Source organism: Protopterus annectens, chromosome 1.part0 (assembly GCF_019279795.1).
Source record: "Protopterus annectens isolate FY-2018-M chromosome 1.part0, PAN1.0, whole genome shotgun sequence".
NCBI lineage: Eukaryota > Metazoa > Chordata > Ceratodontiformes > Protopteridae > Protopterus > Protopterus annectens.
In genome coordinates, this window is record NC_056725.1 from 495,709,586 (window position 1) to 495,736,262 (window position 26,677).

General features: G+C 41.2%; 1 protein-coding gene across 5 annotated transcripts in view; it reads right to left on the bottom strand.

Annotated features, from left to right (window-relative positions):
• CAPN11 (calpain 11) overlaps window positions 1-26,677 on the bottom strand; it is a 1,381,576-nt gene that overhangs the window by 493,309 nt on the left and 861,590 nt on the right. For all 5 annotated transcript variants that reach the window (XM_044060753.1, XM_044060742.1, XM_044060725.1 and 2 more), the window contains one exon: window positions 22,374-22,534. In XM_044060753.1, coding sequence (XP_043916688.1) covers window positions 22,374-22,534 — 161 coding nt within the window. The remainder of the gene's footprint in view (window positions 1-22,373; window positions 22,535-26,677) is intronic.

Genomic DNA, 26,677 nt, shown 5'->3' on the forward strand with positions numbered 1-26,677 from the left:
TGGACAGAGTAGTGAAAGACAGATTTTACACTTGTGACATGACAAAGAAAAAATCTGCACCTATAATGTTAAACCTCAACTGTATATTGTGCAAAAGAAAAAAATTATTTTGCGCATGCATTTTTATTTTACTTATTTCTTAACTGGGTAAGCCCAATGGGTTTGTGACCCCTTTTTAGGGGAATCTGGGAATACTGTCTGGTTAAGTGACTTTCTCATAATCACACAGTAGGCAATGGAGGTGGAAGGAATCAAACTACAACCAACTACAGGATGCGGTTTGTTAACAGCTCATACCCATAATCCACTGTGCTAACTACCTGATGGTATAAAGATTTCGGTGAATATAAAATCACAGCAGAAATGCAGACCTGGATAAATATTTGGTGAAAATTCCACAAGTAAACAAAGAACAATCTAGTACCAGCAAATTCAGGCATGGGCTATCCTGTAAATTAATAAAGTAATTTTATACATACCTTTTTTCCAAAAATTATAACATAGTTCTGTGTCGATATTAACTGCAGACAGCTCAGTATGCAAGTATTAGCAGCAATTATACAAACAAGAGAAGAAACTTGCCATGATGTACAGTTACAGACTAAGAAGTTTTACATATGGCCAATTAAAGCTTTAAACTATGGTTTGTAGTGAACAGGTCTCTCTTAAATAGGTGGGAAGGTTAGGGTGAAAAAAAAATAAATAAAAACATGGTCTTCCATTTAAAGACACAATTTGGTGTTTCCAACTTGTGGACCTGAAACCCATTTTCCACAAGAACAGCTTCAATAGAGATAGCCTGAGCTACCAAAAGCAGTTATAACATATTTCAGCTCAGGGTCAATGCAGAGCTGTATGCATAAACTCATCACAATAATAGACAACAGACAATGCTGCAGTAGAATTCCCTGTGCATGTCAATTAGCAGCAAACAGGCACCCACTCTTCCAGCCTAACTGCCAGAACTTTCAGACATCCACAGAGCACAAATGATCTCCTTTCTAGGCTAAAGGTAGTGGTATGATGTGTAGCCAAAAGGAAAAGCAGTCCTGTATCATCTTCAGTTCTTCTTTAGAAAAAACGTCACCAACAAGACTGCCGCAACATATCTCAGATCAGACTTCTGTGACTTACTCCTGTTCTACCAACCAGAAAAGTCAGAAGCTGTTCAACCTACCCAGGATCCTTGGAAGTAAAGCCTTCAAGGATAAGGAAAGGGGTTATAGTACAAGGACTCCCAAATTGGAAAGATCAAGATTCTCCAGTGAACAACCAAATTACAAGGATTAGGTCTAGAAAGGAGAAAGAGGTTCCTGTCACTAATAATCCCCAACAAGTGAGAAATACTTCTTTGTTCTTTTCTTCTTAGTTCCTCTCAAGGTAGCAGAGGTTAAAGATAAGGGGAAAGTTGGGGGTCTATACACACTCGTTCATAAGCTTTATACTGAAGTAGAAATATTTCATTAATGAAAAAAAGTAACTACCAAAGTACAAGCCCGACCTTAGGCCTCTGAGAAGATTATGCCATGTACGACTGCAGTAGCAAATCTTGCTTTGCTTCTGGATTGTATGTACAATCTGTATGTTAGGAGATGGTGTAGACAGCGGTCCAGGCAGTAGCCTCAGAAATGTTTTTGTTGTTGGCGGATACATTCCTGCAGAATGCTGCTGTGGTGGCTGAGGTCACTATAAAGTGCACCTTTGCCTACACTTCAGTATTTTCAAAAATAATCAAAAAAAATGGAGTTTGCTAGCCATTTAGAAAGAATTTATTTTAACACAGGTCTTCCTTTTTATCTAGCACAAAGGACACTACTCTGCTTTATCTGTAAAAAAAAAAAAAAATCTTTGGTTCTCCCTACAAAGTATCTCAGATATACATTCATCAAATGCAATAGCCTCTTCCTTTTGGTTTGGGTCACACATAAAAATACTGGCAGCTGGATGGTATAATTGAAAGTTAGCTCTGAGGTAACTTTGGCGTAAAATAACGATTTAGACCTAAGGTTTAACACCTATCCTGTCATTATGCAAAACTAAATGTGTTCCTTGCACATGGGGATATGCAGCTCAGCAGTACTCTTAGCAGAAGGGTTACCAAAAATAGACATTCTAAGATGCAAACTTAAGTGACAATGAGGAGATAATCTCAAATGGGGGTAAAGGGAAATTTTCCACCACAAAATGAGATCTCAAGATGGGGTATAGGCCATTTAACAGGTTTGAGATGCAGTATACCCCCTAAAAAGTGTTTGATATAGGGGATGACAAAGAAATGAGCAATGGAGGAAGGCTGAAATGCTGAGAAGTGCACTTCAACACATGTGCAAGACTACTTTTAATGTGACTGGATGCCATACAGGGTTGTCTATTTCCATAGGCAGTAGAAAACTATGTCTCCTTGAAATAACAAACAAAGAGAACCTATTCCATTTGACCAAGAAGGGCTTTTAGCACTGGACCTCCTGGCTTACTCTTAAGTGTAAACCATCTCCTCTGAAAAGTGACCCCTAAACAGGATTAGATTGAAATTATTCATACAATTAAACCTGAAGGTTGGTGGAACTAGTTATCACTTTTGTTGCTTTAACAGAATGCATAACTTTGGCAATGGTAATGGCCCCTTCCTTACCATCTACAGCAGCTGGGAGAATAGCAGCTGCCTTGGTCTGAGAAGAATTACTGGAGTGAGCCTTGCTCCTTCTACTATTGCTTTCTGAAGTACTGAGGGTAAAGGGGGAAATTCAAAGAGTGCTCCCCCTGTACAAGGCATCTGTTGCCTAGGCTTCCCACACAGGTATTCATTATACATTTTTTTTAACAGATAAATCACCAGTGTTGCAAGTCCACATCTGACGTTACTCATCTCTGTACTATGTCCTGAAATACTAGACTACTCAAATTCCACTCACAGGGACTGGAGTAGGACTTATTCATCTGGTCTCCAGAGTTTTGATCTTAGGGCTCAATATAGCTCAGAAATGTAGCCTCTACTTTGAGGCCAGTTCCACTTTTCAATTAAGAGTGCATGCCTCCTTGTGTGTATATCATAGTGATACTGTCTGTCGCTACTTTTAATTTGCCTGGATGCCATACAGGTTTGTCCACAGCAAATACCAGGGGCATCATCTCTCTTATCCTTATGCTACTGAAAACTAGAGTAGTGTCATTATGCATTTATTTATTTACTTTAAGGTAGGCTGAATGTGCCCCTCCCCTCCCAAAAAAAGTGCAAAGCATCTGTGGGTAAGGTTAGAACTCCGGCACGTACATCAAAGAGCATCCCTGGATTGGACTGATCCTTGTGATCCCAACAATCAGGCTAACACTTTATGCCAGGGATCAGGGGAATGCACTTTTCCAAAGCAACGATAGTACTACTTTGCAGCACATAATTTTGAGGTACCACTGAATCTTCCCCATATTTAGTCTGGCTAGGAGTACCCTCAACATTCAGACTGACACACAGATCAGTGCTTTCAGACAGAGCCTTGCTTGTCAAGTGTTTTTTCTGGGTGGTCTGGCCAAATAATGATCCAACACTCTCTTTAGGCAGGGACTGGTTTGCTGTTTGTTTTATCTAACTCCTCCTCCCCAAGAAGGTCCTGAAATATGCTTCTGTCAGGGTGGACTTGTGCAGAAACAGAGTAAGCCCAAGACTGGTTAAGCAATGGACTACATTTGTAGGGATCCTCCTGTAGTTCTCATCAGAGAAGGGTCTGGATCAAGTAACTGTTCTGGTAATGATAAATATGGGTCCCCTTGTTCTTTTTTTCAAATAACTTTTTATTTATTTCATAATAATAACAAGAAAGAGAGAAACCAGTAATATAACATGAATAAGCAAATAAAATGAGCACATATTAACCCTGTAAAACAAATTAAACCTGAAAAACATACTAAGTATATAGAGAGATAGATTAGGAGGAGAGAGACATGGTTCTCAGAGATACCAGTGTACCTAAAGGTTCATCCTGAAGTGTAAGGTAAATCCTAGTCCTAAATAAAGATATTAGGTCGGTTATTCACTAAGGATAAGGTCTAGAACCCTTTTCCAGATTTTCCCCTAAGACGGCAACTTTTCTGGGTCCTTTTGTAATAAATTTCTGTGCTGAGATATATGCAAGGGCCATTTCCTTAAAGTTATTCCAACAGAGTCTGGTACATTCTAACCAGTTTTTGGTGATATATAATTTCATAAAAGAGCATAGAATAACTAGTACATGCATATCAAATTTAGAAAGATTTGTAGTAGGTATATGAAGAATCACTATTTCCCAGGAGAGGGTCGATTTGTGGTATCCCATTTTCTCGAGACAAACTTTTAGTGAGGACCAAAGCTTGTGTGAGTAATTGCAGAACCATAGAACGTGTAGAAGATCAGCATTTGGGAAGGAACAACACGGACATGAGGGAGAGTTCTTGGAGTCAAACTTGTTTAGGACAGAGGGAGTATAATATGAGTTGTTATTAATCATTAATTGTGTGCAAATAAGCTTTTAAATGGGGATAGTTCTAAGGTATTTTTTATAGCAGATAGCTTTTTTTTCTCCGAAAGATGTGTATTATGATTGTCCCAATAGCCGGAGAAAAGGCAGTCCGAGTCGTGTATTATGGAGTTCAGCAGACTGTATGATTTAGAGAGCATTTTCTCTGAACTCGAAAGAGTTTGGATGACTACCTCCAGTTTGGTGACATCTTGACTACTGACCATGAGGTGGGCGAATTTTGATGAGACTAGTTCTCGTAATTGACGGAGAATAGTTGTGTACTTATTATTGATCTTAAGAATTATGCGAAGATTGGTAAGTGATTCATTTCTGTGTTTAAGAATATCCCGGACCACAGTATTTTTAATGAGAGGAAAGTTAGAAAGACTGATAATCAGATTATTTATTTTAATATTGGGATTTAAGTGGAGAGGTTGGAGTAGAGGAAGAACCTTATCAAGTTTAATATAGTTTAACAGAACTTGAAAAGTTCTGATTTTATGTTTTAGATTGGTGGATAACTTAGAATTGTTGATAGCATCCGGGGAGAGAAAAGGAAGAGCTTCAGGGTTAATTTTGTTGGCTTGAACATGTTGATACCATAGTTTAATCCAGTTAGGGTAAGATTTATATTCTCCATGATTGAGTTTCGAGATAGACAGAATTCTATTAGCACAAATAATTGTATAGTACAATTGAAAGTTCGGTAGACCGAGGCCGCCCTTACTCTTAGGGAAAATTAATTTAGAGTATGAGATTCTAACTGATTTAGGAAACCAGATAGATTTGGCTAATTCTTTATTAACCTTTGATAAGAAAGTCTTGGATATTATCTGATCTAAGGCGTTAAATTGATAAAGGAGTCTGGGTAGTATGTTCATCTTAACTATCGCAGATTTGGATAAGAGAGATAAGTTCATTAATTCCCATCTACGAAGGTCCTGTAGAATTTTTGACCAAGTTCTGAGAAAATTATTTTGGAACATGGATAATTGGTTATGTTCGAAGTGAATACCAAGATATTTAATGTCAAAGGTTGTCTGAAAGGGAGAATCAGGAAAATAATTAGATATGTGACCAACAGGGTTGACAGGAAAGATGTGTGATTTCTTATGGTTAATCTGATAGTCTGAGGCCTTTGAAAACGTATTAATAGAATTGATAATTTTACTAAGGTCAGTGTTAGGAAATTGGAAATACAGGTTAAGGTCATCTGCGAAGGCAGAAAATAATATTTCCGTGTTTAGGACTTTGGGAATCATGTGGAAGGTATTCTGGGCAATATATAGAAAGAATGGTTCTATAAATATGTTGAAAAGAAAGGGGGATAAAGGACAGCCTTGTCTTGTACCATTTGTGATCTTTATTGATTTGGATAGGTTTTTATTGATACAAAGATATGTGTATGTATTTTTATATAAAGATTTAATCATATCAGAAAATGTGATAGGTATGTTAAAATGAGCCATGGTTTGGAACAGAAAATCCCAGTTCACCCTGTCAAAGGCTTTGGAAGCGTTCAAAAGTTAGTGCATAGATCGGATTTTTCACTTTTTTGGTGAAATGAATTAAGGAGTCCAGTGTTAAAAGTATTGTCCCAAGTGTGTTTGTGAGTCATAAAACCGGCCTGTTCCAAGGAGATTAAAGAGGGCATAACTTTTTTCAATCTGTTCGCCAGGATAGACGCTAGGATTTTAATATCAATGTTTATTAGCGAAATGGGCTTTATCTTTCTTATTTTTCAAGATTAGAATGGTTTTCGAGGTGTTCCAGGGTAAATCAGATATTCCATTTTTATAATATAGTTGAATAGCTTCAGAAGGATGGGGGAGGTTATCAGATTAAAGGTTTTAAAAAATTCAGGAGTAAAACCATCAGGGCCAGGGGATTTGCCTACCTTGAGACTGGCAGTAACGTTTTGGATTTCTTGAAGACTCAAGGGAGCAGAAAGCATAGAACATTGGGATTCATTCAGGGAGGGGAACTTAATAGAATTCAGAAAGCTCTCCATATGCAGGTTAATAGAGGAATCTACTTTCCTACAATATACATCTGAGTATAAGGACGAGAAAAGTTGTATTATTTCTGAGTCCGAATTGTAAATTTTATTTTGGAAATGTAATAAGGAGATTCTGTGGGAGCCCTGATTGTTTTTTATTATTCTTGCCAGAGTTTTAGAGGGGATTTGCGCCCATTCTGAATAGGTTGCAATAAGTTTTTGTTCAGATAGGGAAAGGTTTTGTTGATTAAGTTCTAGCAGTTCTTTTTGAGAATTGTTGATTACTTTGTTTAAGTTAGGGTCTGGATTTAACCTTTGTTTTTTTTCTAAATCAGAAATCCACAAGATTAGCTTGGATTCCTTATTTTTGTAAAGTTTTTTATAATAGGAGGCCTTGTTGATTAGTAGACCTCTTAATCTGGCCTTACAGGCGGCCCATTGGATATCAAATGGGATATGCGACATTTCAAGATTAGAGCCAAAGTCTGATAGTATTTCTATAATTTCTTGAGTTATGACCTTATTACAAAGCAGGTTACTGTTCAGAGTCCAGTTGTTATACCAGGGGGGAGAAGTTGATCCTGGAGCGTGTCTGATCTTGAGAGAGATTCTTGAATGATCAGAGAAGAATCTAGGTTCTAATGAGAAGTTTATCTTGAATTTAGAGAGGGAATCAGATACTAGAAAGAAATCTAAATGTGACCATGTATTATAGCATTTCGAATAATATGTGTATATTTCGTCTTTAGATAGATGGCCACCGAATGAAATGGGGTCAATAAGGTTAAAGTCATTTATCAAATCCTCTAGTGCTAGGGATGCTTGGAAATTGTATGAGGGAGATTTGCTGGTGTGATCTATACTGGGGTCTATAACAGCATTCCAGTCCCCCCTAAAATAATGTGGTGGTCCTGAAAAGCAGAAAGAATGTTATAAATCTCTAAGATGAAGACTTGTTGTTGTGTACATGGGCCATAAAGATTGAAAAAAAGGATTGGTTTGTTGGAGTTAGGAAACAGAGGTGAAATAACACCATCTACCATTTTTATCAGACTTCTCCTCTAAGATTACCCCATGAAAATCATTTTTGATTATAGTGGCCACCCCTTTAGAGTTGGAACTATCACCTGCAGAAATGATGGATTTTATGCACTTTTTTTTGTTTCTTTAGACCAGTCCTCTTTGTACATATGCGTTTCTTGTAGGAAACATATATTAGCTTGTGATTTAAATAATAAGTGAAAGAGAAGAGATTTTTTTGATTTGTTTTGTAATCCCATTCCATGAGTCGACAGACCAAGCCATAATCACTAATTAAAAGAGAACTATAAATTTGGGGTTTAATATAACCTTACCCTTGAAGAAGGTATTTACACGCAAGAAGGAAAAGGATGGAAAATGAGATTAGGTATTTAGAAGAAGTGAGAAACCATATATCATCATGTAGAACGAGGAGACTAATAATAATAATAATAATAATAATAATGGTAGCACAGTATTCCTTCAAATCTACCCCGGTGCCTAACCACCCCACCCCTTTGAGTGAAGGAATACAAATGAAGTAACAAAAGTTCCAATAAACCTTGATTAACAATGAAAACACATAGTAAAAAATTGTCATGAATATAGTCCTAAAAAGGACTAAAATTACATTAAGTAACACTATACATATATACATAGCAATCCACATCCAAAAACAGAACATACTAGGACCCTAACATCATGCATCCATGAGCTCCACTAGAGAGCTAAGAATGATAAAAGAAGAGTAGCCAGAAGTAACCATATAATGACATATAGACATGGGAAGACTTAGGTAGTGATTAATGTTTGGAGAAAAATTAACAGGCGGTTAGATTGGGAAGCAGAAGGGAAAAACACTAGTAAAAAAAAAAAAAAATATTCTAGCCGCTTATTATTTATCTATGCAAGCAGCCGAATTAACAATAGCAAAAGCCAAACTCAGAAACCTTATAGCATAGTACTAAAGGTAAAGGACAAAGGAGAGGGATGATAAAGAAATGTATAGAGTACAAACAAAAGATGGAAGACATAAGAGTTGAGCTCATATAGGGTGCAGGCTTACATATACACATATGGTTATAAATCTAGCACTACATAACATAACCCACTAATTTTATCTACTAATATTATCTAACTAGGCAAGAAATGATCTGTCTGTAAATACTAATATGGCTAGGTAATATAACATAAAACCTAGGACTAAGCAAATGCAGTATCTGTTGAAACAGCAGAAGTAAATAGTATGTGAATTACTCTCAGGTAGGCGATGAACAATATAGTTGCAACTTACTAAAACACAGGCAGAGTCTAATATAAATAACTCACAATGAACCCCAAACTAAGTTAAAGGTTACAAGTTAGATAATAAGCATAAGTAAATATGCTGTTGGTTATTCGAAATCAATGAGTGAGGCAATGTCTTCCATTAATAAAGACTTTACAACATTTTAATTGAATTATTGTTGTTAACGCCTCTAATTCTACCTATATGGCAAGTTGCTTAATTTAGCCATATCCTTATCTGCACTAGATTGCCGAAGAACAGGACATACTGACCAGTTACATCAGGTGCAACAACAAACAAGCAACATAAAGGGTTTGACAGAAATAATATTGGCAACCTTTTGAATTATTGCTTGGACCTGGCAGGAAGCATTCAAAGTGTGTGTATAGCATTGATTGATCGAGGTGAATGCTGACATGCTAAAACACCCCTTTAAATTATTGGGAAAGCCAGGCACAAGTTGCAGAAAAGATATTTAGCAATCAAGCAATATTAATTAGCGTAATGTTAATGTAAATAATCTGAGGAGTCATCGATGGCTTACTGCTGTGTAAGCGGAGACAAGTCAGTCATAAGGCTGGAAGTTGGCAGATCGAAGAGACAGTTAGTAGCTTTGACATCAGAGGGGCAACATACAGCATGGGAACCACAGGAAGTCACCAAGCAAAAAGATCCCCTGGACCACTAAAGCTGGATACAACAAGGTTCCCAGTTGTTCCGAAGATCAATGTCTCGCAGAATAGATCAAGAAGATATATGGGGCCAACAACCTTGTGCATTTCTGTAGAGATCCAACTACTTTGTAAGATGTAGCCGGGACTAGAGCAGAGATATCTGGTGAGTGAAGAATTATGTTCAAGACTCCAGCATTTATAGTAGAAGTATTATAGTACTATTCCAGTACTGAGGCACATTACAGAACAGGGGTGTTATTGAAGGCTTTAAGAAAAGCCTCTTTTGCTTCTTTTGGGGTGTTGGCCATGTATTTAGTTTCCTTATATGAGAAGATTAAAGCGCTCAGGTAGCGCATCTGGAACTTGATATTTTTCTTGATCAGGTCTGCACAGAATGGAGCCAAATTTTGCCTGTTTATTTTAATTGGGAGAGGCAAGTCCTGAGAGAAGGTGAGTTTGTGTTTGTTCCAGATAAAATATTTTTGTTTATTAGCAGCCATTAAAATTTTTTGAGTGTCCTGGAAATTAAGCAGCTTAGTGTAGATTTGGCGTGGAGTAGAAGTGTCTTGGTGTTTGTGTATGGCGCTATGCGCTCTCTCCACAACTATGCCAGTAGGATAGCTTTCTGAGCCCAGTAAAGCTTCGAAGATTTGCTTGGTGGTTGACAATAAATTGTGGTTAACATAGGTCTCAGGGAGACCTCCAATTAGTATGTTATTGCGGTGACTTCTAGCTTCTAGGTCCGTTAATTTAGTTTGTAGATCCGATAGCATTGTAGCTTTGGCGCGCAGTTCTTCAGACAAGGACTGGATCAAAACTTCATTAGCCTGAGTCTTGTGTTCAAGAGTATCCACTCTTTCCACAATTTGGTTAATGGTTTTGCCAAAATTGGTTAACTGATCCGAGAATCCTTGTATGGCAAGATGTATAGGTTGAAGCGCTGATTTAAGCTCATCTAAGTGGAAGTTGGCTTCAGTTTTAATTTTAGCACTTGATTTGTTGAGTTCCGCTGATTGTTTAGTGATTTTTTGCCTTTTGGAGACCACATCTTTCTCTGGAGAGAAGATTGTGGAGAGTTTAGCTTTGGTAGTTTGTGTCTCCATTATGTCCGAGTTATCAGCCATAGTCTAGACACGGTAGTTATTAGTGTGCAGTAATTAGTCTAGGGCCCCTTGGATACATGTGGCTGAGATTACTGGAGCGATGATACGATATATTACCTGTTCTTTTGTCTGGATGAGCTCAATAGTCCTCTGATTCCGATGAATGAGGTTAAAATATTTGATTCCTTTGCATAAGTCGTGAGAGTTGGTATTTAAAGCATGATATTTCAGCTGAGTCTGTAGATAAGGAAGGGAGCTCTACGGAGAGGGTGTACACTAGACGACCACCATCTTGGAATGGGTCTCCTTGTTCTGACATGGGAAAACACTGAGGATAAGAATTAAATAAGCAATAAGGATGCAAGAGAAAGATAACGGGGGAAGCTGGTGAACTTGTAATGCTTTCCTCTTTCAACAAACTACCTCTGACCCTTGTGAAAGTACAGCTGTGTAAGAACTCAACCATTATAGTACATGTCCTACTTTCCAGTGTTGCAGTATTCCTTCCCTCCATCCTTCCACCTTCTCGGTTTCTGTTTTACTCTCTGGTCAAGGGGTCCTTCTTTCCCTCCTTTCAGGATCTGCATATTATTTTTTTCTGTTCCTCTATGGTTGTTCTCCAGGGGCAATGCAGTTGTGAGGATTAGGCGCTTGTGTGTCACTTATGTAAATAACGTCCTGGACAAAGGACATACATCTGATGTACAGTTCCTGGACCTAAGGTTTTGATATGCTGGCTAGATGTACAGCTACCCTCAGTAGAATATCCCTTTAGTAAGGAATACTGCAACAATGAAAAGCTGGACATCTACTGTTATGGTAAGTTCTTTACAACTGTACTATGCCCTTCCTTCCTTATCACTGTTGCAGTATTCCTTACAAAATGGAGAGTACAAAGGCTACTGTGGAAGATGGGAGAGGAAGCACCAAAAAGCCTTCCAAAAAAAAAAAAGACATGCAGGGTAATCCAGCTCTGGCCTTGATACATCATCTAACTTGTGGTGTTTAGTAAAGTATGCACAAGAGACCAAAAAGAAGCTCCCAAAATGTATCTAGCATCCATGCCCTTAAAATAAGAACCTGAAGAGGCTACTGCCCTGATAGAATGAGCACAAATGAAAGAAAGCTGCTTACCATGAAAAGAATAACAAAATTAAATGGCCTTAGAAATCCAAGAGGAAAACCCAATTTCTTGGAATGAAAAAGAAACAAAAAGTTGCTCAAGTTTCCTTATGTCTTTAGTCTTATCCAGATAACATTTGAGCTGTCTATGTAAATCTAAAGTACAAAGAATCCTCTCACTAGAATTCTGAGGTGAAGGGAAAAAGAAGGAAGGCAAACAGACGGATTTAAGAACAAGTCACTGACTACCTTGAGCAAAAAAGGAGAGCTAGTGAAAGAGAACCTCTACACCTGTGGGAAAAAAAAAAAAAAGGTGAAACTGCCATGATGGCCTGGAATTCAGAGACTCTCCTGGCAGAACTAAGAGACACCAACAACGCAGGCTTCCAAGTACAACATTACAAAGCAGAAGGAGCTGCATTTTAAAAAGTATGCTGAGTCAACTTTTCCAGAACAAAATTAAGGTCCCAATAAGGTGGAGTGGACTTTCTTGGGGGTCTAATATGAAGGACGCCTTTTAAAAGTTATTCTAACCATTACTCGAACAGCAGATAGAAAATACAAGAATATCACACACAGCAAACCAGCGATCCACAACTGATTTTTGTTTACTAAAATCCACAAAAGTCTGAATTTCTTTAGCACCTCGGCTGAAAAAAGCCTTTAACAGAGTGCATTTTAAAAGTTGTTCAACTTCAAATCCAGAGGAAAGTGGCAAATACAAAGGCAGATGAGCAGAAATGGCTGACAAATGAGCCTTAACAGATGAATATGCCAGCCTAGACATTGAGAAACTCACAATGATAAGAAAGAACAGTAGGAATGTCCACTGAAAGATAATCCTGTTCATGCCAGTGACACCAATGAGAAATCTTTTCCATTGATCAATATAGGATTTTCTAGTAGCAGGTATTCTTGCCTCCTGCAAAACCCAAAGCACATCATCAGAAAATTGGTGCCAAAAAGGAATCAAAGTCATATCACCCAAACAGACAAGTGCAGGGTGAGCATATGAGAATAAATGACAGAGATCTTGTCCTGTGTTAGGAGATCCATCCTGTGAGGTAACTTGTGATGATTGCCCCGGGCAGATAAACAGAAGGGGAAGCCAATGCTGTCTCTTTTTCTTAGCAGCTTTTCTATCTCTAATGCTGCTTCTTCCCTTTGACTGGGTGGAACGTCGGGAAAGTTTTTTGAAGGGACAGGACAAAGATTGAAGGGGATATGATAACCTCTGGTTATAATCTTTTGTACCCAAGAATCGGTGGTGATGATTAGCGAGGCAGAAGGGTACAAGGAAACATGACCCCCAACCACCTCCAGAGGAAAGGAGTTGGGCCGCTCTTCAGGAGCGCTGGTAGGACTGGCCAGGAAGAGAGTCCCTGGAATCCTGGTTACGCGGACCACCTCTGCCCCAAAAGGGGAGACTTCCCTGTGAGTTTCCCCCTCTGCCTCTACGGGGAGAACTCAGCCTGTGTGCCATGGAAAGGACCATATCTTGAACCAAATCTTCCCATTCTTTTTGTTTTGGGATAAAGTACGTTGAGGGGAAGAATAACGGACATATATGGCAGAAAGGGTCTTATCGTCCTGTTTACATCTGGCCAGTGTGCTTTTAACTGTGGGTCCAAACAACAAAGAGGCTTCAATGGGAGTGTTAAGAAAGGAAGCCTTAAAGGGTTCCGTGAAATTGCACAAGCGCATCCACGCTTGTCGTCTCAAGACCACAGCTGAACCTGCCACTCTAGCTGCTCCTTCTGATGCGTGAGATATCAGTCGCATGGAGGAGTTAGATATTGACTCAATGGTGGCCAGCTGAGAGGCCACTTTGTCACGGACCTCCTCAGACATGGTACCAGCCAAGGTTTCAGAGAGCTCGGAAATCAAATCCCTTTGAAGCCTGGTAAAGTTTGTCATATAATTCAAGGACCTGATAGCAAAGGTCGCTGATGCAAAGGTGTGCTTCCCTATCCTGTCCAGTACCCGGGACTCTGTTAGGCGGGTGTACAGTCTGGCTTTCTTCTTCCACCAGATCTTTTTTGGTTGCGGCCGCCACCACCAGAGCATCCACAGGAAGACCTTTAGACCAATGGGGAGACATAGTAGGAGGGGACAAAATCTTATCTGGCCACTGGGGAATAGCCTTGACGGTGTCAGGAGCCTTCCAGGCACACTGCACGATGAGCCGAACAAGTTCATTGGCAGATGTAGTAACCCAGGAGGTAGGGGTCCGGGCGCGAAAAGCCTGCAGGAACACAGACTCCTCAGAGGTCGGATTAGAGGGCTGCCAGTCACCTCTCTGTTTAAGGAATTCGAGGATATCACCAAAGGATACCTCAGAGGGTGACCAGGGGGATCCCTCCCAAAGTCTGTGTCTTCAGTGAGGGACTCCTCTGTGGAGTCCCTGTGCTTCCTCTTACACAAACTTTTCCGGTGAACTTCCTCTAAGGGAGAAGCTGGGGAAGACTACGGAAAGGGGGTTTCCTGTGGGAATATGTCCTTAGGCCCTTGCACCCGGTGTCCACTAGGTGCGACTTGTGAACACAGTGAACCAGAGGAGGGCGGGGGGGATAGACAGCACAGTATTGCCAGCAGAAGCCAGAGCCTTCTCCATCAGTTGGAAGGCTGGTCCACCTGAAGAGGGGTGAGTGTCCAGGACGAGTCACCCCTCCCCTAAATGGGTCAGCCTGCTGACCCGGAGTCCCCGGATGACTGTGAAACAAATTACTGGTGTCAACTGCCATCCTGGGTTGTAGCAAAACTCTCCTGCCACAAAGGCAATTGTGGTTCCTTAGTGAGATCCATAAAGGGAACCGTAGATGCTATATCAATGGACTTCAAAGGCAATGAAGGAGGAGAATAAGAAGGGATCTTTAGCGATGGGTGATCACCTCCCAAGGAAGGATGGGTCCTGGGGGGCAAGATACCTCTGGCCAGAAGCACGTGATCCACAAGAAGCAAGATGTCTTGTTCGGAAAGGCTTCTAATGGACCTCACGGAGACTGAGGGAGTAAAAGGTCTGTCTACAGAAGAAATAAGCTCGGTGCCCACCTCACCAGTCCGCACTGAGAAAAACGGTGCTGACAGAGACTGGACTACGGGTGTCTGCACCGAGGAAATCATTGGTGCCGAGGTCACGGTCTGCACTGACAAAGGGATCGGTGCCAAAGTGGTTGCCGGTACCGAAGCTGGAACCGACAAAATTGGTGCCAATAACTGAGCGGTTAGTTCCGAGAAAGATGTCGGAGCCGACATGGTCAAGGTCTGCACCGACTGAATAGTCTGTGCCGGTGTAGTAGTCGCAATAGTCTGAACCGAGGAGCCCCTCGGTACCGATATAGTAAAGGCTACAGGAGAAGATGGAGCCGAGATCACTGGTGGCGCCAAAGGCCTCGGTGCAGAAGGTCTAGGCACCGAAAGCACTGGGGCCGACTGAGTGAGCTCCAAAGCAGAAACTTTAGCCTTCTTAGGTCTTGGTTGGCGGGATTCCCCAGCCGGGGACGAAGGCAAAGACTTGGCCTTAGTAGGATCATCCAAAATGTTCTTATGGGCTCTAGGAGGGGTTAAAGCCTCCGACCCAGAAATAGCCTCTGAAAAGGGAGATTTGAGAAGTCCCTTCAGCAACAACTTATTTTTCCTTTCAATCAAAGTTCTATTGGAAAAATTTTTACAAATACCACAGGGCGGGTCAACAGATAAGTGCGACACACCCAAGCAATAAACGCACAAAGAGTGTACATCTGATGTAGGTAATTTGTGTCCACAATCAGAACACCTTTTAAATCCTGGACTACCTTTTTTATCTGCCATGATAAAAAAGAAGACAGAAGAAAAGGTACCAGCAATGGTACGAAAGAATACCCAAAGGTAATGAAGAAAAGGAAGGGATTACCAATGATGGTAAGGGAGAAAATACCTCGCTGTAAAAAGTGTAGATATGGTCGCTAAATGCGATAGGGTAAGAGACAACAAATTTGAAACTTTTCTGACAGAAAGGTTATATAACAGACTAGTCTGACAACAAATATCTATACTTAGCTCAAGAGAAGCAGCTTGACACGATCGAATGGCAACGCGGCAAATGAAATCTGAGGTAACAGGAAGAGGGGAATTATGGGTAAGAGGTTAGCTGGAGAGCTTGTAGCTGACGCGAGCTTGGAAGATGGTCGGCTCAGCTCCGAGGTCGAAACCGATACCCATACGTAAGGAATGAATGAGGATTAACAATATCAGATCTGATTTTTGTTTACTAAAATCCACAAAAGTCTGAATTTCTCTAACTCCTCTGCTGAAAAAAGCCTTTAACAGAGTGCCTTTTAAAAGTTGTTCAACTTCAGATCCAGAGGAAAGTGACAAATACAAAGGCAGATAAGCAGAAATGGCTGACAAATGAGCCTTAACAGATGAATACGCCATCCCAGAATTGAGAAACTCACAATGATAAGAAAGAACAGTAGGCATGTCCACTGAAAGATAATCCCGTTCATGCCCGTGACACCAATGAGAAATCTTTTCCATTGATCAACATAGGATTTTCTAGTAGCAGGTATTCTTGCCTCCTGCAAAACCCAAAGCACATCATCAGAAAATTGGTGCCAAAAAGGAAAAGTCATATCACCCAAACAGTCAAATGCAGGGTGAGCATATGAGAATAAATGACAGAGATCTTGTCCTGTGTTAGGAGATCCATCCTGTGAGGTAACTTGTGATGATTGCCCCGGGCAGATAAAAAAGAAGGAGAAGCCAATGGTGTCTGGGTCAAAAGGGAGTCAGTAACCAGATTTTGGGTCTGTCCAACATGATCTTGTGTAAGACCCTTCACAACAGAGGAACAGGGAGTTAAGCATACATAAATATCCCTGTCCAAGAAAAGGATATGGTGTCCACTTTCCAAGCCAGAGAACTTGGCACCCAGGAACAGAACCTGGGAGGTTGCCTGTCCAACTAGATCTGCCTGAGGAGGACCCCACTGACAGAATGTCCAGGAAGTCTTCTTTGCAAAGCATCCATTCATGAGGATCTGTCCTGGACCTGCTAAGCTTGTCTGCCACAACACTGTGCTCTGAGGGATTGTAAACCACCTGAAAGATCAGATGATGTTTGACAGCAAACTCCCAAACAAGAAGAGCTAATCTGCAAAGAAGGTGTGCCTTTGTGTCCTCTTGTTTGTTTATGTACCACATGACAGTGGTGTTGTATATTTGGCTTGGGGCTGGGATAGAGGTGCTACTTTTGTACAGGAAGGGAAGGGATTTGAACTTTGTTTTATAACTGGTGGCACTTACTTTTCTTACTCAATAGTATAAGGTTAGGCAAAGCTAGCCTTATCAGGAAGACAGCCATTCTTCCCAGGGAGTGGCTGTGTAAAGCTGGAGGTGCAGAATCAGTACTGATTGCTTCCTTCCTTGCCACAAGGTTATTGGCCTCTTTCCAAGGCCGTCTTTGTTTGAACTGCACTGCTCCTTACAACTTGCAGTAAAGGAGATGCTGTTCCATTAAGTAATTGTTCTATATTTTGGTACATGGGGGGAGACTGAATAGTCTTTCCCTTTTCCTGTAGTTTTCAACTATTTTTTTAGAAAGAGGGACCAGAAATAATTTCAGTCCCTATGGGGGTATTCAACAACTGACACTGTATATATTGTGTGAATAGTTAAATCCTTAGTAACACATACCTACAAAGCACAACACCTGTGGCTTTCTCCAGCAGTGACATTAAGCATATTACTGGGTAGGTGGGATAGTCACAGGACCTTTTTGTTTTTTTTAAGATACCACCTGGGCCATTTAGCAATGCACAACATTAGCTACTGATAATTAAATGAGAACAGTAGCAATCACAATGTTTTATAAAGGAGGAGCATCTGTACAAATCATTTAAGTTGCATCAAATTTCAGGATAGAAAGTTACAGAAGTGACTGGTTTTCAAAACTATAAATGTTTACTATAAACAGCTTACCTCAATAAACAGAAATTGTATCCACAAGCAGAAAAAATAGCATTTCAATGGCTTCTCATTTTAAACTGAATCTGTTGCTGATTTTCTCAGTTGCTAGCAAGCAAGTATTACATTCTTAAGGTGTGGTGGTGTGTGAAGGACCATGGTTATTACCCTCTGACATCAAAGTAGTGACAAGTGTGGCTGCCTTTGAAGAGACCTAAAAGTTTTGTCCTACAATCTGGATAGTCAGTTTCATTCTAAATTTCGGTAGAGAGGAGATTTCAATTTTTGGAGATTATCTTGCTGAAACTGTTCTCCAACTCAAATTTGGTAATGGATAGGTTTATGGTTAAGTTCCCTTCTTGATTCTGGAGTAAAGTGGTTATAGATGAAGAAGCGCTGAACTGTGATGTTGCTCAATTAACTGTTCATTATCTTCTCAAGGATAAAGAGAAGTCCAGTTCTAGTAATCTCTGGATGTGAACCTTGTTTATTATACTCTAATTTGGGTCAGCAACAGAGACTAGCAATGGAGTTTCCGTCTTTTGCTTATTCCAAGCAAGAGTTAAGTGGATTTTTTCTGCAGTCAGTTAAGAATTTACTGGCTTTTACCCATTGCCATAAGCTGAAATCAGACTCCATTTTTTCTGCTTTACAGTTAGTGATATATATTCCTGATCAAGGCAGAATGATGGCACGGGCACTTGCAAAACAAGTCAGGACTGCAGCTTGGAGGCTTTACACTGGTGTTGCTAACAATGAGAACAGTACTGGATCTGAAACCGATCACTGAAGAATCCCAAACATGAAGGCTCCTTTACTCAAGTGATGGCTTTCTTTCTTGGATTTTAAAAGTTCTGCCAGTACAGTAGTTTAGCATCCATTTTAGGAGTTTCAGCATTTATGGATTAGGGAATGGTCTACAATTATGGAAGTTCTTTTCAAGTCAATGAAAAGTCATTATGAGATCCATCCCTTTTCCACAGCAGAAAAGATGTTGACTGCTGCAAAGTGGATGGCAGTGGTAGCTTTATTATTTTTTCATTTTTTCTGTCCAACATAGGTTCATAGATTGGTACTAGGCTATCGGCCCTAGGGTCTATAAAAGCCTTGCCATAACAATTCCCTGGCTATTTCTTCTCACACTATTTACTTCCCTGGACCCCTGTCTAGCAGGGCGACTGACATGATCCCTGGGGTGAATTTCTTTTCTCCCATCCAGTCATCAAGGTTCCTTTTGAAGAGGGCCAAAGAGGTGCTCTGCTTGACATGTATGGGCAGTCTAATCCAGAGTCTAATGAGTCTCTGCGTCAGGAACCTATCCCTCCAGCATGTTTTGTTTATTGTGATGACAAGGTTTAGATCCCTGGAGCGTGTGGCTCTGAGAGATTGGTATTTCTTTAAGTGTAGCATGTCCAGCAGCTCTGGGTTTGACATGGTCTTGTATGTTAAGCAGAGACAGCCTCAGAGTAGACGATAAGCGACATAGTATAGCTGGAGTTTTTTAAGGCGTCAGCATAGGGCATCTGCTTTAGGCCTGTGATTCTTTTAGTGAGGTATCTCTGCGGCCTTTCCAGTTGTTGCAGATGTCTTGAGAGGTACATACCAAATGGGGCATTGTATTTTATAATGGGTCTAATGAGGGATGAGTTCAGTGGGACAATGACCTCCTTTTTTTCTGGATGAAAAGCCCTTGGTGATGAGGTGTGCCACATAGAAAGATTTCTGACTGTTGTGGTGATGTGGTTGTTGAAGGTGAGACCACTGTCCACCTGTGTCCCTAAGTCTTATCACACTTTCGGTGTTTAGGGTACTGCCAGCTATGTGGTAATTCATGGGTACATGTTTTTTCCCAAAGGGGATAACTATACATTTCTTGGCATTGAGTTTGAGCCCATGGCTCTGGCACCAAGCATCTGCTTCTGTAAGGCCCTTTTGTAGAGTATCCACTTCATTTGGGGATTCATTAATGGCTCCCAGTTTGCAGTCATCTGCAAATTTTGTTAGCCAGAGTCCTTAGTGTTGGCCTGTACTTCAGAGAAGTAGATGCCAAACAAGAGAGGTCCCAGGACTGAACCCTGAGGTACTCCATTTGTCACTTATCTGGAGCTGGATTTGGAGTCAGCAACTTTTACAGTGTGGGTTCTGTCAGTAAGCCAATTGGCAACCCATCGAGTGACGTAGGGATTAATGCCCAGCTTAGTAAGTTTATCTATGACTCCAGAGTGGGTGATGGTGTCAAAGGCCTTGGCGAGGTCCAGATAGGCTGTGTGGACTGCCTTACCCTCGTCCACAGCTCTGGAGACTGATTTGGAGAAGTCAATCAGATTCAGGAGACAAGATCGGCCCTTCACGAACCCAAACTGGGTGGGGACCAGTATTTTAAGGTTGCCAATGTCTTTGGTTATAAGTTCCATGATAATACGTTCCATGGCCTTGCAGATCAGGCTCATCAGACTGATGGGGTGGTAGTTCCTGGGATCCAAGGTGGATCCCCCCTTGTGGAGTGTTATAACTGTAGCTGTGCGCCACTCAGTGGGCATGAAGCCTGAGATGAGGGTGTGATTAAACATGACACTTAGGTGAGGTGCCAGTTCATTTTGTAGTTCATGTAGTACACAGCCTGGGATGTCATCTGGTCCCATGGATGCTGTATTCTTAGCTTTGGAGAGTGCGTTTTTTACTTGTGTGGCCATTATTACTGGAATTTGGCAATCTTCTGGTATTGAGATGGGCCATTTAGGGGTTGAGAGGGGGGTGAAGTTGGCAGTGAATCGATCTGCCAGGATATTGGCAATATCCTTGGGATCAGCATATTTAATGCCATTCTGTTGTAGCTCAAAGCAGATCTGAGCATTGCCATTTAGATTCTTGACATAGTTATAGAATGCCTTGTGGTTGTCTTTGGAATCTTTGGCAATTTTATTTTCGTAACTAGCTTTGGAGGATTTTATGAGGGATTTCAGCTTCTTACTGAGGCTGGTAAGTGAGTTTTTTGCATCCTGGGATTTTCCTCTTTTCTGCAACAGTTTCTTCCTTTTGTTGTAAAGTGTGTTTATGGCAGGGAGCCACCAGATTGGCTTCCTTTTTTTGGAGGAAAGCATATTGGTTCTATTTGGGATGGCACGATTCATGCATGAGTGGATGTGCTCGTACAGTGCCTTAGTGTAGGATTCAGCAGTCGAACTTTCAGTTCCCGTCTGCATGGGTGTCATGAAGTTTGTAACTTCTGACTTGAGTAACATGAAGTTGGCTTTACAGAAGTTTTTTATAGAGGTTTCCTTACTGGGGGGTGGGGGTGGAATGTGGATGTTAAGGGTGATTAGCTTATGGTCTGACATGACCAACGAGGGGGTGATCATAGGTGTGGAGCATCAATTTCCCATGTTGGTAATGACCGGGTCTAGGATATTGGAGCCCCTGGTGGGACTATGGATTAGTTGATCCAGGGCAATGAAATTTATGAATTCCAAGAACCGCTGGGCAAAGGTGTTGGTACACGAGTAGTTTTCCCAGTTAATGGCAGAGTAGTTGAAATCACCCAATATTAGGGTGTTTGGTTGTATATTAATATTTTCCAGTATGTTTAGAAATGTGTAGTGAGAATCTTGGGGCATGGTGGGGGATCTGTAGCAAGCTACAATTTGGATTTCAGTCTTACCTAGTGCTAGTTGCACCTGGAGAATTTCAGACGCATTGTGTTGGGCAACTAACCTGGTGGTTGTGAACATCCTTGGTGAATATGGACACTCCTCCACCTTTAGTGTTTGATCCTGGTTTGGTGGCCGAAAAGTATGGTAAGAGTTGTAGCCTGGTATTGCAGGGGTGCTCTCTGGAGCCTTGAACCAGGTCTCAGTTACTGCACATATATCAATGTTCTCCATTTTTAGGAGTGCCTCGAGAGAGTGCATTTTGAGGTTTAGACTTCTAGCATTGAGTAGCATTACCTTCAGATTTTGCATGCTTGTACCTGTTACAGTGGTGGTTTTGTCCTTTGAACTTTGCCTAAAAAAGGCACTATAGGGGTGGCAACAGCCTTTGCCAGTAACCTGAATCCCAGGGGCGACAGGTACAGACCATCTCTGGCAAAGCATCATGGTCTGTCGATCATGTCGTCCCAAGCAGACAGATACTGGATCCCCTTTGAATGACACCAGAAGCTTAGCCAATTGTTGAAGTCAATCATTTTGTCCTTATATTGTGGTATCGTTCTGGGCGAAGGCAGGATGCTACTCAGGGCTATAACGTATTACTTGCAGTTAATGTGTTTCACATTAAGAGTCTTTCCAAAATAGAAGAAATAGAAAATAACAAGTAAGGCTTTGGGGTTGAGCATACTAATCTATCATGGCACATGATGCCACTGCATCCATGAAGGGCTCATACACCCCCTACACATGAAAACCTTTGAGAATCAAACATCCAAATGGAATGGAAGGAAAAAACCAAAACAAATATCAAAACGGAGGGGAAATAAACATAAATCAGAACTCTACACCCATGAAAGAAAGGTCTCTGATGTTAGCTCGATGGATTCTATAACTGATAAGAAAATCAGGCAAAACTTACGGCCCCTATTAGTCTTTTACCACTGATGGCTGTGGTCCTATATACTGCATCAGTTCTATGTAACTTCTTTCAGCTAGCACATTTTCCCTTGATTAAGCAGAAAAAAAAGACAATTCATCTCTCCCTTGATCCTGCCAAATACAGACTGGAACAATTATTTTCTTACTTGGATGGTTCCTACAGCCTCCTGCTGTACTGCCACGTCTCCAGGTGCCGTCATAATTAGCAGTGTGCCACCTGCTCACATCATCCCCGGACAAAGTATCTGCTGTCAGGTTACAGATTTCTATCCTGGAGAACTCTCTCAAGAAGTCTTGGAAGGGCATCCTGTGAGAAAGATAAGGATTAAGTTTAAAACTCAAAGGAGGAAGCAAAACTTAGTGAACAAAACATTTACAGATACATACACACACAAAATCATCCTTGATAAAGTTACCAATCTCACAAAAGTGAAAACACAGATGCATGCTTCAAATGCCATGAAGGACATACTGAGCTAAAAAGGCATATACCAAGCAACTTCCTGTATACATTCCCATTCAGAGCCATGTCAGAACTGGCAATATCTATGTGCTGGTATTCTCATGCTAATATATATTGCTTACGCAACATTTTTAACTTTGGAGAGCCTTGTTATACACAAAATGTTGCTTGCACATGGACCTTCTGTAACTCCACATGTTCAACAGCATCCCAGTCCTTGATACTTTCTCAACATCACCAGCAGATGTCTCTCGATAATTTGCAAGCAGTTCCTATGGGCCTGGTCCTCAGTCTGGGGATCTCCTCACTGCAGATGTGGGAAACTTTAAGGCAGAGCCAGGCTGTTTTTTTTTTAATTTTTTTTATTACATACTTCTAATGGGTTTTGAACTAGTAGACATTAAGAAACAATAACTAGCAACTGACAACATAATCTTAAACTTCTCCAACAGTTTTCATGGAAAAATGAAAAAAGAAAAAACGTTAAATAGCAACCAAAACTTTTATTAAAATTCCATAACTGCAGTGGCATCCATTAGTATGCTCAACCCCAAATTCCATAACTTGTTACCACTCCCACAAGAGGGGAAAACATACTGGACCTGATCATCACCAACATGGGGACTCTATGCTCCAGACCAGAAGTGTATCCCTCACTGGTAAGATCAGACCATAAACTAATCTCACTGGATATTCACATCCCAACCCCACCCTCTGCCCAGAAAACCACAGTGAAAAACTTCTCTAAAACAAATTTCACTCTCCTCAAAACCGAGGTGGAATCCTTTAAAGCCCCCGAGCCTGTGGAAAATACGGCCCACACCGCAGAACCCTTTATAAACGCATTCTATGAACACCTTCAGGAATGCATGGATCATGCAATCCCAAATAAAACCAGGACCCAATCCTCCAAAGGCAGACGTCCTGTCTGGTGGACCCCAGCCATAAACAAACTATACAATAGAAGGAGGAAGCTACTACATGACAGAGCAAAATCCCAAAAAGGGAAGGCATCGCTGATCAGTATTAGCAAAAAACTTCGGGCACTCATAAAATCGTCTAAGGCCAGCTTCAAGAGAAAAAATGCACAAGACACTAAGAATAATCACAAGGCTTTCTTTAGTTATGTTAGGAACCTGGGTGGAAATTCCCAGATATGCTCAGAATTACTCCAAAATGACAAAAAAATACATCGAACCCACAGACATTGCCAACATCCTAGCTGACAGGTTCAGCGCAAACTTCTCCCCACCAAAAGGGCAAATATCTATCCCAGCAGAGTGCTGCCCCCCCTGACATCTCAGATGCTCAGGTAAGAGCCGCCCTCTCCAAAGCAAAAAACACAGCATCAATGGGACCAGACGGTGTCCCGGGCTGCGTCCTACATGAACTCCAAGAAAAGCTAAACCCAAACATAAAACTACTGTTCTATCTCAGCCTTACTACAGGATATGTACCCAAAGAGTGGCGTACAGCAACAGTGTTCCCTCTCCACAAAGGTGGTGCCTCAACGTATCCTGGAAATTATCGCCCCATAAGCCTGACTAGCTTGGTCTGCAAAGCTATGGAAAGGATCATCATGGACCTCATAAATAAAGATATTGGGGACCTACAGACACTGGATCCTACCCAGTTTGGCTTTGTTAAGGGCAGATCCTGCCTCTTAAACCTGGTCGATTTCTTTGAAACAGTCACCAAGGCCATTGACGAGGGGAAGTTGGTCCACACAGCCTACCTGGACCTCGCAAAAGCCTTCGATACAATACCCCACTCGAGCATTATAGATAAACTCACCAGCTTAAATATAAACCCCTATGTCACTAGATGGGTTGCAAACTGGCTCAAGGACAGAACCCACATAGTTAGAATTGCTGGAGCCATGTCAGACTCCAAACCAGTTACAAGTGGCGTCCCACAAGGCTCAGTCCTGGAACCTCTTGTACGGTATATATTTCTCGGAGGTACAGGCCAACACGGAAGGACTGTGGCTGACCAAGTTCGCAGATGAATGCAAACTGGGCGCCATAATCGACTCTCCAGCCGACACAAGCATCCTCCAAAAGGGCCTCATAGAAACAGACAACTGGTGCCAGAGCCATGACCTCAAGCTAAACGCCAAAAAGTGTATAGTCATCCCCTTTGGCAAAAACAAAGTGCCCACAAATTACCACATAGGTGGTAATCCATTAAGTACAGAAGTAGTAATTAGGGACCTGGAGACCCAAGTTGATAGCAATCTCTCATTTGACAACCACGTGGCCAAAGTGGTTAGAAAAACATTTTATTTAGCCCACCTAATCATGAAGAGATTCAAATCTAGATCAGGGGAGGTCATCATGCCTCTCTACTCATCCCTCATCAGGCCCATAATTGAACACAATGCCCCTTTTGGGATGTACCTTACCAGACACCTGCAGCAACTGGAAAGACCCCAAAAGTACCTCACCAAGAGGATCAAAGGGCTCAAACAGATGCCATATGCTGCCCAGTTAAAGAAAATCCAGCTCTACTCAGTGGCATTCCGCTTGCACAGGGGCGATCTGTGCCTGACGTATAAAGCCATGTCCAACCCAAAATTAATGAACATGTTACACCTCAGAAAATCCAAATCCCATCGAGCTACGCGCTCGAGAGACTTGAACCTCATCACTGAAATAAATAGGACATACTGGAGGGACAGATTCATAACCCAGAGGCTCCCTTCACTCTGGAATAAAATCCCAGTCCAGGTTAGGCAGAGTCCCTCATTGACTCTCTTCAAGAGGAATCTTGATGAGTGGATGGGAGATCGTAGGTTTACCCCGGGTATCACTTCTGTGTCACTGTTAGACAGAGGCACAGTATACTAACCTCGAAAAAGGGCATAGCAAAATTAATTTAAAATGGGTGGCGAAAGCCAAACACACTCTGGCTAGGCTTATAAATGCCCTAGGGCAGATAGCCTAGTATGAACCTATGAACAACTTGACATTACATTTGTAGGGGATTTTCATAAACCTTCAGGCTGCTATTTGACAAAGTATCATATATAGAAACTTTAGACTTGCTGACTGACATGCTCCTGAAGATGTAAAGCTGCAGTAGATGCCTACTTAACCTTCCTTCTATAAGGCAGTTCCAGTCAGCAGACTGTCACTCATTTCTGAAAGACTCCACTGGTAGTAAGCTAAAATGGGGTGGGGGGGACAACAAGAGTCCTTGAAGTACTTCTGCTTCCAATCAGGCCTTAGTGATGGCATGAGTGTACATGCTATATTGTATGGTAAAAAAAGGCACAATGTATGTCACATCACAGTGGTGCAGATCTACTACACCAAGGCTCAAGGCCTGCTATAGAAGCGAGCGTACACCTAGTACAGTCAGGCATGATGAGAACAGGAAGGGGGTCTCTCCTTTTGCTGTAACACATGATGTAACTGAGACAACTACATCTGCATTTTTGAGAGTGTCTTGGAGAAAAAAATGACCACTCAGTTCAGCAGTTTATGCCTACTCTTGCTATAAAGTACTTTACAATATAGTACACACCTACAGCTACTGCAAAGCACTGTCACCTGGTATTTTTATGTGAAAAACACAACAGGTAGATTAAACTTGACTGACTACTAACAGTGACCACTTTTGACAATAGGGTATAGTTATGACATAGACAATGTTTGAGACAGAGCCATCTATATTAAGTAACTGCTAGGATTTCTTCTTCTGAAGACTCCTGCTAAACTCAGATTTTTGCATTTTGTAGCAATTATACCTCAAAAACATACATGCCCCTCCAACCTACGTCAATGTTGCACTCAGTTTAGGAAGGCACATTCAGCCACAGTGTCTACCTCTTCTGACCTCCACAGAAACAGGGCAAGCAATGACATTTCAAACAATGACATAAAATTAAAAACTTATCAGCTTATGACATAGTGGTGCAATGTCTAGTGTTCCTACCTGATAGCGTTTAGGTTAGCCATATCATTTCTGAGGTGCATCGCCTGT